The sequence below is a fragment of the Telopea speciosissima genome, chromosome 10 (genome assembly GCF_018873765.1).
Source record: "Telopea speciosissima isolate NSW1024214 ecotype Mountain lineage chromosome 10, Tspe_v1, whole genome shotgun sequence".
In the NCBI taxonomy this organism is placed as follows: domain Eukaryota; kingdom Viridiplantae; phylum Streptophyta; class Magnoliopsida; order Proteales; family Proteaceae; genus Telopea; species Telopea speciosissima.
In genome coordinates this window covers 55520095-55532969 of record NC_057925.1, presented here as the reverse complement: position 1 = coordinate 55532969, position 12875 = coordinate 55520095, and the positions used below count along the sequence as shown (strand labels likewise).

General features: G+C 37.8%; 1 protein-coding gene across 3 annotated transcripts; it reads left to right on the top strand.

Moving 5' to 3' along the window:
- The first annotated feature begins 7517 nt into the window (after positions 1-7517).
- LOC122643960 (cysteine synthase-like) lies at positions 7518-12782 on the top strand. Of its 3 annotated transcripts, none has more exons than XM_043837539.1 (11): positions 7518-7577; positions 8400-8458; positions 8563-8672; positions 8828-8885; positions 9603-9866; positions 9946-10083; positions 10194-10245; positions 10769-10848; positions 11552-11611; positions 11768-11848; positions 12581-12782. In XM_043837539.1, exons 2-11 carry the CDS (start codon positions 8417-8419, stop codon positions 12671-12673), a joined length of 978 nt encoding a protein of 325 aa, XP_043693474.1. In that variant the 5' UTR covers positions 7518-7577; positions 8400-8416; the 3' UTR covers positions 12674-12782. The 3 variants fall into 3 exon arrangements, with proteins under 3 accessions (XP_043693474.1, XP_043693475.1, XP_043693476.1); XM_043837540.1 differs by lacking the exon at positions 7518-7577 and adding an exon at positions 7972-8094 and having other exon boundaries at positions 8405-8458; XM_043837541.1 differs by lacking the exon at positions 7518-7577 and adding an exon at positions 8115-8131 and having other exon boundaries at positions 8399-8458.
- Positions 12783-12875: the final 93 nt, after the last annotated feature.

Here is a 12875-nt window from a genome sequence, read left to right as displayed (position 1 = left end):
GGTGTTCAGTAGACCTAACTTGCAAGTGAACAGTGCCTTGTATTGTATTCCTGCCCATGAATATAATCACTGAACCTTGCAGAATCTTTGTTCCCCATAACGCCTACGAAAGGCGTGGAAAGGCATCTCTAAGGTGTAGATTTCAGCCGAGAAAGATAGACGGAGAGGGATAGGATATCAGCCTCTCAGTTCAGAGCCGAGATATCTGTCAATCGAGTGGACTTTCTACAATGAGGGATGATGACAGAGTAGAAAACAAATTATGATGGATGATGGCAGACTAGGAAAAAATATTATCGGATAGCAAGTGCTCGACGATTTTCCTCATTGGAAAATTATCATGCTAAACACAAACACTGCAATTTAAGCTCTCAACTCCATTTGCTAGTACTTGTTAGAAGCCTGTATCTGTGATGCAACCTTCATGGAGTTTTCAAGTATACTGGCACATTGATATTGAGAAGAAGCGTCTCCTTTACCTCAATGGTTAACTCTCTCATCCGTTTCATGTTTTATAATTATGTTCTCGGGTGTCATCAATGATTATTGGTATGGAGCATGGAGCCGGGAGCGAAGCATTTGAAGATGGATGATAACCGGAGTGTTGATCCTGCTGATGCCTTCACAGATCATGCAAGTCTAGTTAACCTTTCTCCATTGCTTCCCCACTATAGAGTTCATCTGGAAGGTCTTGAAATGGAGCTCGTGGATCCCGATACTAAGCGGGTTTCCTCTGGTTCAGCCAAGCATGGAGAGAAACAGATGGAGCGAAAGAAAAACTTTCAACAGAAATGGTTGGTGAGCTAGTGAGTTACTCCTCACTTGTTGATGAAGATGACTTTGATGGGGTTGAAGATGTGCGAATTCGTGGTGAACTGTTGTATAAACTTGATAGTTGATAGAGATACCTGAGTACAATAGTTCTAATTAAGGAGAAGAAAACAAAAAAAAGAGTCAAAGCAAGGGAAAATCAACCCATAAATCAATGTCTGGAGATGAAAAACTTCCAAAGCTTTTGAAGAACAAACCAAATCCACATGTTCTTGTCGAAGAGTAGCTCTTCAGCTGGTAACTCCAACCTTTGATCTACCATCGGATCCTTAGTACCATGGCATTTTGCTGAAACACTTAAAATATCAAGTGGCTCAGTTCGTGCCTGCATTGTTCACCGGGCAACTAGTAAGGTTGCTACCGTGGCTTATTCAATTTCTAAGGACATGAAAAGTAACTTGGCCAACGAGGTTACTGCTTGTGGTGCTGCTGCTGCTGTGGGAAGAATTCTGGCAGAGGGCTCTCGCTGATGAAATCGATGCCATGCGGGGAGAAATTGGAGGGGAAGCTTCAGATAGTGCTTTGGTCTGTTATTGATAAAGGAATCAATGTGAAACTGAAGATTAAGCAAAAAAAATGGCCAAGAAAGTTTGGGACTTGGGAGCCAATTTACAGGGTAGTGGGTTTCATGGATAATGATTTGCAGGGAGCAAGGTCTCAAGGCAAAATGGCTTACCATGCTGTAAGTCTGCAGTGCATATGGTTTCTAATTATTCTTTTCCTCTATCACTTGCGTATTGGCACTTGAATTCTGTAACAATTTTGAAAGAGTAACATCTTTTCCTTGCCTTAACCAAACAATATGGTATTGAATTTGTACAGAACCTTATAAATACATCTTTAGGAAATGCTATTTGAAATTTTCAGGGATGGGTTGAGCAAAAACATGTTTTTTTTTTTCTCAACTTCATTTGGGGGGGGAGCTTGAATGCTTCTTTAATGGTGTTCATCATAAAGCTGCAACTGCCCTTCAACTAATTGCATTCCATTAGGATGAACTGCATTGCACTAAAAATAACTTTGACATGGAATTTTTTTTTTAAATTTTATTCTTGCCGCTTCATAGATTCCATTTTGAATATACATTGGACAAATTAGCAAGGGACTATGGGGTCTACTTGTTCATGAATTTTGGGTTGATTTTTGGTTATGTTGGAACTTGAGAAGGAGGGCGGGCCTTGGTGCAACGATTACTCCATTACGATCAAGTGGTCATGAGTTTGAGTTTGGAAATAGCCTCTCTGTGGAAGCAAGGGTAAAACTACGCCAACCTAATTTAACTGTTTTAAAAACTGTGAAACCTGATGAAAATACAACTTAATTGGAAGAGTAGAAATCAAATCGGTTTTATGCAGTTACCTGATGATGTCAACAAGTTAAATAAATTTAAATCTCTAAACTACCCTTGAATCTTAAAAAAAATAGGATAATGACGGGGATATCTCCGTCTTCAACCTCCCCCAAAACAGAAAAAGTAAGGGTTTATACAAACATTCAGCTGCCAATTGCGGCCTTCTTCTGATACCCTCCAGCACCGGCGAAACTAGACGAACGACGATATGACTCCGATGATTATAATGGCGGCGATATCTGCCGGGAACACCAAGCCCCAACCTTAGATTTAAAAAAAAAAAAAAAAAAACAATTTCAAAACCCAAAAAATCCCTTAGGTCGCGCCCCTGTTGCTACTTTGATTTCACGATCATGGCAAGCCTTGGCTGCCCAATCAATAGTACCCCCTTCTTTTCCTTTATTCTGTTATGCTCACGGTAATGGCAGCCTTGGCTGCCAATGTTTTTTTTTTTAAATCTGCCACCCACCGGAGCATTAGGAGAGTTCCCGGCGACAGCAGCGGCATTAGGTAGCGGTTAGGGCAGCTATGGTTGCACAGCCCTTTGCGGGTTTCAGTGTGCGTGGCCAGAATGCTAGCCGTGGCTGACAATCATGGTGGCCTTTGGCTCCCCCCCCCCCCTTCCCCTCCCCCTCCTTTTTTATTTATTTATTAATCCTGCAGGTCGAAAGAGCTCTGCGATTTCATCTGGGTTTTCTCTTCTGTTGTTGTTTTCCTTATTTTTACAGATTCTATAGAGAAGAAAACTTTGATAATGGCGGGGTGGCTGGGGCAACCATGGTTGTAGCGGTGGTGGTGATTTGGGGTATAATTGGAAATATAAAAATTGGTATCCTAAATATAATTTTCAAGTTTTAAGTATCTAAAGTGTATTTTCTACAAACGTTGGGTATCTCAATTATCATTATTTATTTTATTTTGGTTGAGGTTAAAATTGTCTTTTCAGCTTTTGGATTGTTTTAAGTTAACACCGGTACTCTATAGGGGATGGTTGAATATTTTCAAAAACAAAGGGTGACTTGAGTATCTTTTCAGGGGGTGTTACATAATTTATTCTTACAAAAATATAAAATATAAAAAAAGGATTATTACCCACCATCTTAGGGTTTATCAACCCATCCTAGGGTTTTTTAATGTTCCAAAATACCCTCCCAATACCTATTTCCGCCCTATGGTGAATGGGATCTCAATCACAATTAATGGAAAGAAACTCGGTCATAAAAATTTAAAAAAAAAAAAAAAAAAAGAGAAACAATTATAAAAAAAACAGGTAGAGAAAGTTGTGCACCCCTTCCCTACTATTCTCTCCATTGTGGTTTAAAATTAAAACAGATTTTTGGGGGCAATTTTGAAAGTTTACTTTTATTTTGTTCTTACATGGCATGACTATTAACCAACTTTGAAGACTGAGAAAATCTTTTCAAAATAGAAAGTAGTGGAAGTAAAACAAATTTGAAACCTACTTACCCAACGTAGGCTAAGAATTTGTCCCTAGAATTTATCATCCACATTGATTGAAATATTAAAAAAAAATATAAGTTTACCCGGTTCCTTATTTGATAAGAAAATAGGCAATACGATTCAGTTCAACGATTTTAATCATGAAACCAAAATTGAACCAAACCAACCCTCGATAGATAAATCTTGTTATACATATTAATAGCTACTCTAAGAGGAATGTTTTTATATGGTGTTAACGAGTTAATTATTAACTTTGTAGTTTCAAAATGTTTCAGTTTATGCTCCAATCTATTGTCTGGATATACCAAGAGAGATGTACGAATATTAAAAAAGAATATAAATTTATCCATTTTTTTATTCGATTCGAAAATAGTTTATTTGATTAAGTTCAACAGTTTTAGTCATGAAACCAAAATCAAATAAAATCCAATTGAGAAAAGAGTCTAGATTTTGAAACCAAAATCGAATCAATGTACTTTAGTTCAATTTTAAACAACTGGTCTCGATTCTAAATTGTTACCCTTAACCATAAGAGAGAACAGAACATAAGAAAAATATGAGGGTCGGATCCCTCTAGTGTCGAGCTGCCCATACTGCACCCTATTGCGTAAACACAATAAGGTGCGCAATGACCGCCTTACCTCTGCCCAAGCGCCTTGCCCAAGTTAGGGTAAAACAGTCATTTCACGGCCTACTGTGTCTCTGTAGTAGGGAAGTTGGGGCAGCTCGCCAGTAGAGGATCCGCATCCAAAATATGGGGGGGGGGGGGGGTTGGTAGAGAATTAAAAATTTCCCTTTCATTTCCTTTGTTTCTCTCACTTTCATGACAGTTGCCATCACCCTTCCGTTATAAGAATGGAGCCCATTGCTTCATGATGATGTCAAAAATAGAAGAGAGCACACCTTGGATTTTAGATGATGTTGAAAGGGTTTTTTACAAATGCCCCACTGAAAACGTTCATTTGTCCAAATGCTCTCTTACAATTTTTGTAATTGTAAATTTTCCTTTACTTTCAAAACATTATAGCAATTTGATCCCTACCGTTAATCTAGGACGTTAGAGGTTAGTTTTAAGATATTTAATGACCAAAATGCCCTTATTATAAAAATAAACCAAAATTAAACAGAAAAATGACCAAATTGCCCTCATCTTCCCCAAATAGTTTAGGGTTTGAAATGAAAATCCAAAAAATCCCTAAAATCATTCAAAAAACCATCTTCCTCAAATCCTTTGCAAATGGTCGTAAATGGGTTGGATTGAGAAAACGAATCAGTGGAGGATTCCAATAACATTTCATGGCTACTAGATTTCTTCTCCTGTTTCAATCTCTTTCATTTTCTGTACTGGTTTCATTGCCAGGACCCGGAAGGAACAAGAAAACATAAACCCAAAAACACAAAACAAAAATACAAGATTGGAAAAGGGTTATTGGAATCTCGCAATCGTTTCAGGTTTTGGCCATACTTTCGGCCACTTTAGTGTATTCGGTGGTCTATAGCTATCGGTTCTGAACAGCAATCGGGCTGCCCACCGCTTGCTTCCCCTTCGTGGTGAATTGCCAGGTAGTGTTGTTGGGCTGCAACTTGGTGTAGCATGTTGGGGTCCTTCTGTTACATTTGAAAGGTGGGTGTAATGGAATTGGGGCTTGGGTCTTCAATTCTGTATTGAATGGTGCCATTCTCCTGCTGTTCTTGAACTCCTACGTCAAGATGCATCTCAGGAAGAGAAAGGTAGTTGCAGTAGAAGATGACCCTTTAACGACCCATACATGTTCTGCTGCCTCTGGCTTGGAAGCAAGAAGAGAGATTGACAAGTTTTCGTTAATCATCTTCTTAAGAAATTTTTGTGTAATGAGTCTGTATTGTAACTGTAATTCCATCCATCCATGTATTTGGGGGAGAACTCATATCAATTTCCCCCAGTATTTTTGTATAGAATCTGTTAACCTGATATACAAAATGTTGATAGTGATTGTAAACTCTCTACCTTCTTTCATTAATCTTCAAGAGAAAGGGTTTCAAAACAGGAGAAGAAATCTAGTAGCCATGAAATGTTATTGGAATCCTCCACTGATTCATTTCTCAATCCAACCCATTTATGATTTGCAAAGGATTTGGGGAAGATGGTTTTTTGAATGATTTTAGGGTGTTTTTTCGATTTTCATTTCAAACCTAAAGCTATTTGGGGAAGATGAGGGCAATTTGGTCATTTTACTATTTAATTTTGATTGGTTTTTATGATAAGGGCATTTTGATCATTAAATCCTCTAAAACTAACCTCTAATGTCCCAAACTAATGGCAGGGACCAAATTACTATAATGTTTTGAAAGTAAGGGGGAATTTGAAAAATTGTAGGGAGGCATTTGGATAAATGGGTATTTTCAGGGGGCATTTATAAAAAACCCATGTTGAAAATAGAGGAGATGAGACCACAGTTTTTGAGAAAAAAAAATTTTGGTAGAAAGTTTTTGAGAAATTTGAGCTAGGTAAAAGCAATTATAGTTGTCATTTGACATTTTCAACCTCAACATTTGCTTTTAACGAAAAAAAAAAATATCTCAACATTTTGTGGGTCCTATGCGATTCTTGGAGATCTCAATTCTAAATTCTAGTTAAAGAAAATGAGTTTGCGTTTAGAATTGGGATCAGGATCATCTCCAAGGAGCCCAGTGCCCAGGGTGCTACCAGGGGGCATCCAGCAGCTAAGTTGTGTCACACACATCTTGGTGCATGCCTAGGGATGTGTGCGGCACAACCCAATGACTGGCAGCATCCTAGGCGTGCTAGGCTCCCTAGAGACGAGCTAAATTCTTGGAATTGTATAGTGGACTCCCTGAAATTAAGATTGTGTATACATCTTGTCAAGTCCAAAGTAATTTAAAAATATAATAAAATAAAATAGAGAAATATTAGGTAGAGAAAGAGGAAGAGAGGAAAAGAAAAAATATATTAAGTAATAAACTCAAACTTAATATGCTTTGTGGAAGAAAGAATGACGTCTGGCATATTAGCCTATTAAATAGGCAAAACCAAACAAGTAGTTAGAACTCAAACTTCTCCCACATGTCCCATTCCGTACTATACCTTCAATAAATTTCCTAAATAACTATAGTAATGTAAGTAACATATTACATTACAGGAGATGATCCTTATAAAAAAAAATACAGGAGATGGTCCTTTGTCACATGTCAATCTCCCAGAGGTGGTCCTTTGCCACATGGTGATCTCCCAGGAGGTGCACTAGACATGTAGGGGATTCATGCATTGGGGGTGATTGGGTGTTATACTGATATACCGGTCACCACCCGAATCCAATCCATCGATTATCCATCACATAGATTTCCACATTTTTAGCGCTCTCCTCACCACACTCTCATGGTAATCCCAAGCCCGACACCTACTTGCGATACTTGGGTTACATCACATGTTCATACACAATTCACATTTCATTTTTATATATAGCATCATTCAATCATTATTGTATCTCATTATTCATCATATCAGTCCATAAAGTAAGAATGTAAAATAACATGCAATGCATAGTATCCATACACATCCATATGCATAGCTTAGTTGAATGATCCTTTGCCACATGTCGGTCTCCCGAAGATGGCCATTTGCCACATGTCTCTCCCAAATAAGAGCCGCTTAAATTTGACCAAAACGTTTGAGGGTTGAGGCTGCAAATCCCACCTTTTAACCTGCCAATTCTTATTTCTCATTTCACAAATTTCAATCTCGAGGTCTCAAGTGGGGAACAAGAAAGACGCTTGCAGGGCCCAGTTGGTTGCTGTGAATTGACTTCTCCCTCTCAGTCTCCTCTCCAATCTTTTTCTTGATTGGATAGGTTTTGTCAATCAGGGACTAAGAGAAGAGTCGTCTTTCACTGCATCACGTAGTCGTCGCTATCAGAACTGATCATTTCCGTTAATATTTTGTCAGGAAGAAAAAAAATCAGAAAAAGGTATTTCTTCTTCGTTATCATGTTGATCACGTCAAAACAGTTATACTTTTCAGAATCTCTGAACCAGAAAAATTTTCTACGGTAGTTATTGCTTGCTTTTTTCTGAAGTTCCATCTTCTAGACTCTCTCTGTCATATCATTTTCAGATCTTTCAATTCGAGCCATGTATAGAATTGTACGAAAACTTGGCGTGAAAGTCTGTCAGAAATGAATAAAAGGAAAAATTTTCAACATAAAATTCGGTATTGATTTGCCAAACCACCAGCCAATGCATCTATTTTTTGGTATTACAGTAAAGCCAAGCCGAATTTTAATTTATAGTAATATGCTAATTTTCCGACTAATAAATTGACCTTTGAGGCAATCTCCTTCGAAATCAACAATTCCTCAATAGAAATGTTAAAATAACTCGCGTTTGGTGAGAATTGCAGATATAAAGCCGTTTTGGATATCTGTTTCATATTTTGACATCTCTTTTAAGTTTTGGTTTTTCTTCCAAAGTTTTTGCTTGTTTGCATAGTCGCAAGGTTGGATGTTTGCATTTGTGTTTTTCGGAGCTTTCGAAAGTAGGAGTTTGAGAGTTCTGAAATTGTTTTTTCGTTTTCTTTATAATAGTTTTTTCTTTCAATTTCAACTCCCTAATTCGAGCATTTGGGCCTTTAGTTTTCTTATTAAATTTTCGTTTGATTGGGATTGGGAAGGGGTGTGGGATTCCTTTTTGACAATTTTTTTACTTATTATCTTGATCCCTGAGAAATTGTATCTTATTTTTTTTTTTCCTTTTCTACTTCTGCAGTAATCTGAGAAGATGGCGGAGGAGGGGTCTGCAATCGCAAAAGATATTACTGAAGTAAGTTGCCTCCATCAGTGTAGCTTTCCGTCCCATCCTTTTTCTCTTGGGTGTTCTCTGTTATAGTTCCTTTGTTGTAATCTTTTTGGTTTTGGCTTGAATAGTTGATAGGGAACACGCCGTTAGTATATCTCAACAACGTTGTGGATGGCTGTGGGGCCCGTATTGCTGCCAAACTAGAGATGATGGAGCCTTGCTCTAGTGTTAAGGACAGGTATTAATCCAGATTTTGCTTGGTGGCTTCTAGTAAATTTTTATTTCTCTATCTTCCAATTTATAACAGGTGTAATGGTGACTATGACTATCACCATTGTAAATTCAATTTAATCCGTGATGTTTCTCATGCCCTGATTTCATTCCAACTTGCAGGATTGGATATAGTATGATCGCCGATGCGGAGGAGAAGGGCCTCATAGCACCAGGGAAGGTTGGTTGACTCTTTTTCCCCTTCTGTTAGGCCTAATTCCTTCCTTCCCTTCCAAAAGAGAAGGGAAAAGGGGGGGGGGGGGGGGGGAAAGGAAAATCCCTCCATGGGATTTGGTTAATATATGGAATTGTAGGAAGATGTTTATGGTTCCGATTATAATCATTTAATTGTATTTTAGTTCGTATGTTCACTAAACCATCCTTGAGTCCAGACCAATCCAACCAGTTTTGCATTTCATAACAAGTTTTACATTTGTGAAGTATTTGCCAGAGTTAGGAAGTTGCATAATTGAGCTTTATCTTTTCCTAGTATCCCAAAAATGTGGCAAGTTTTGTACCATGTGAATTGCAGACAGTGAACAGCTAGTATGAATCAAGAATGTTTTTAGCAACTTTCAATCCTGTCTAGTGGTCCTAACTTCTCCCAATTTTGTGTCCTTGTAAAATATATTGTACTTCCTAATTCTTTGCCAGCTGGTGTTAAATCTAAAGATGAACTGGAATTTTAATGAAATTTGTTTCACTGCATATCAACATACAAGGGGATGCGGATAGTCTGCATTAATTAACTTTGCATAGGCATCCCCAAGAGTTGATTTTGCTGAAAGGTTAATTAGATGAAATGGTGACTAGCAAGAAAATTTATTTCTTAATGTTATTTCTTGGAACCTTATGAATTTCCTTGATTATGATTGTGTCATAATGATGATGGCTGAAGAGTGTCCTCATTGAGCCTACTAGTGGTAACACCGGCATTGGGTTGGCCTTCATGGCAGCAGCTAAGGGTTACAAGCTTATCATTACGATGCCTGCTTCAATGAGTCTTGAGAGGAGGATCATTCTCCGAGCATTTGGAGCTGAGTTGGTCCTCACAGATCCTGCTAAGGGCATGAAGGGGGCTGTTCAGAAAGCAGAGGAAATTTTGTCAAAGACACCCGATGCTTATGTATTACAGCAGTTTGAAAACCCTGCTAATCCCAAGGTATTTGTCATTCAGTATCTTGTTCAGATGTGTGAGCTGCACACAAAGGCCTACTAACAATTTTAATTGACCTTCTAAGGTTCACTACGAGACCACTGGACCAGAGATCTGGAAAGGCACAGGTGGGAAAATTGATGCCCTTATTTCTGGTATAGGTACGGGTGGTACGATAACAGGTTCAGGGAAATTTCTTAAAGAGAAAAACCCTAATATTAAGGTTAGTCTGATCATATTGTATGAACAGAAGCTCAGTGTATTAGCAACTCATTTGCTGTATGCTAATTTCTCATTTCTTGTTTTCTGGACATGTTTTTTCTGTTCTTTTAGCTATACGGTGTGGAACCATCTGAAAGTACAGTTCTATCTGGAGGAAAGCCTGGTGAGGCATCTTGAATGTCTTACACTTATGTCTTTTTGATCTTCCTTGTGCTGTTCCATCCTTTTATGAGTGGATTCTGGTACTCTTTGCATGTTTCTTGTGTAAGTCCTTTATGGATCATTTAGTAAAGGGGACACACATGAACATTTGTTAAATTTTGATTTGTTAATTCGGAATGTTAAAATTAAGCTCCTGAAAAATGGGGTTATGTAGTAGTAAGATTTGATGCCTAATATGTGAGTCAAGAAACGTGCAGTCATTTGATTTTAAGAATTTATTAGTATTATAAATATCCATTGCTTAAAATGATATTAAATGACAAAAAGTTCAAGAGAACTGGTTAATGTTTCTATCAATTGTATTGAACGTTTTTACATCTCCCCTGTTTATCTTTGGCAACTTCCATTAGGTTATTTTGATTACTTGCTACTTATAGTTGAAAGCTATGGTTCTCTTTATTTACTCAAATTGAGTTCATTCTTTTTTCTTAAGTTGATGCATCCTGCGTTTTAAACTGTGTTAGGCCCACACAAGATCCAGGGTATTGGAGCTGGTTTCATTCCCGGGATATTGGAACTTGATCTCATTGATGAAATTATTCAAGTAAGCCCCCTGAGTAGGAACTTGTCTTTCAGTGAATCTGTGAACTGTTGTTCTAATTCGTGGTGTTATAAATTGTCATTCATCGCATGCCTCAATTAAAAGTGGTTAACAGTGATGTCCCTGTCAAATAAAATAGTTGTTACTCTGGTTGATGAATTGTTGCCTGCCTAGGATTTTTATAACTTGCAACTAACTTATTATGGAGAAATTCGTCATTAACGTACCATCCACACACACACACTGGGTCAAAGGTGTGCCTTCTGGCTGTGCAGAAAATGGTCTATTTAGTTGCATAAAGATTGCAATATCCTAGAAAGCCATCTTCTGGGAATCCCAAAGTTTTCCAAGTGATTATTACCATTATCTGGTTACAACAAGGCCTATGAAAAGGCATATTTGAATCTAGCAGTTGGCCTGCACATGGGAAGTCTTAGGCCTCATGAATTGGGCCTTTTTAGCTGGCTGATAGTTTGAGCGGTCAGGAGCTCAGGCTTTGTTTCTCAGTCACATGCTTATAATGCTATATCAATCCACTAGAAATTGTATGACAGTTATACTTGATCGCTTTTGATTGTAATTCTGATGAACTTTTTTGAGAAGTGTAGTTCATTTCATGCTTGAATTCCCAAGTTTGTTTAACCATCAGATCTCTACTAGTTGACAAACTAACATTAGTCAACTGTTATGTTTCTGTGATTTCTAGATATCAAGTGACGAAGCCATTGAAACTGCAAAGCAGCTTGCACTGAAAGAAGGTTTGCTGGTAAGTTTGCTACATCATTAAAATCTCCATTGATAGGGTCTTCAAGATTAGCACCTCGGTTTTTGGACTACCACATTAAATCTCTTCTGTCTGTAGTTGGAGGTCTCTGGTTGCTAGTCTTTCAATTTCTGATGATTTTTGGGATAATGGTTATAGGTTGGGATATCTTCTGGTGCTGCTGCAGCTGCTGCAGTTAAGATTGCGCGGAGACCAGAAAATGCTGGAAAACTCATTGTGGTAAGTATGACTGCTATAGACAGTTCATTTTGCTTTGGACATAACCCAAGGCCAAAGTTTTATGCAATTAAGGTTTTGCACTAGATGATTTAAAGTGTCTCGAAGAAAATATGAGAAACATGGCAGCAAGTTTAATTTTGTGTTGAGATTGTTGCATCAGTGTAGTATTATAGATCTCTTTGGCTGATCCCATTGAATTGTGGGTTCCGGCTGTGTGTTATTGATTAATATTGGTTGAAATTTCGCATCTGAGCTGAACCCTGGCCATCGTCCAATTTGATGAGATATTTCTTGGATGAATTATATCTCTGAAATCACAAAAATCAGTTTAATTGTTTAACTTACCATCTTTTTTGTTGATTATTAATAGTAACCTGTAAGACTCAAACGACCAATTTGTAGTTTAGGAATAATTTACTGCTGTGATTTATGGGCTACTGTCCATCTAAGAACTGGACCATTATTTGAGACTCTATGGATCAAGTTTTCTCCTCATTATGTAATCCTCACCGAAGCCAACCCCTCCCCCAAGATTCTCTGTTGCATTTCATCATTTAAAGTTTTGAACGATGAATTTTATTTCCTTTGTTGTCTTATTAATAATGAACTAATTTTCTGTAGTGAATAGTGATACTTGAAAATTTATTATTCACCTATGCCTTTTCTTTGTTTATCCTTTTCCTTAACTGTGTCTTCAGGAGTCAGCTTCATCCCCTTTATTATGTTGTACAGGTTGTGTTCCCCAGCTTTGGAGAGCGTTACCTGTCCTCTGTGCTGTTTGAATCTGTGAGGCGTGAGGCAGAGAGCATGACTTTTGAGACTTGAGATGTTATTCACCTAATTCCTTAGTATTTTAACTTAATCTGCTTGTTGGGTCTGGAATGAGAAGCAAGATACCAGGAGGTATTGGGTTTATTTTGTGTTTCTTCTTGGTCGGAATAATTTTCAAGCATTTCATTTTTATGATGAAGGGGTCTCTCTCTCTCTCTCTCTCTCTCTTATTTTGGTTATCGCAAAAGCTTAGGTA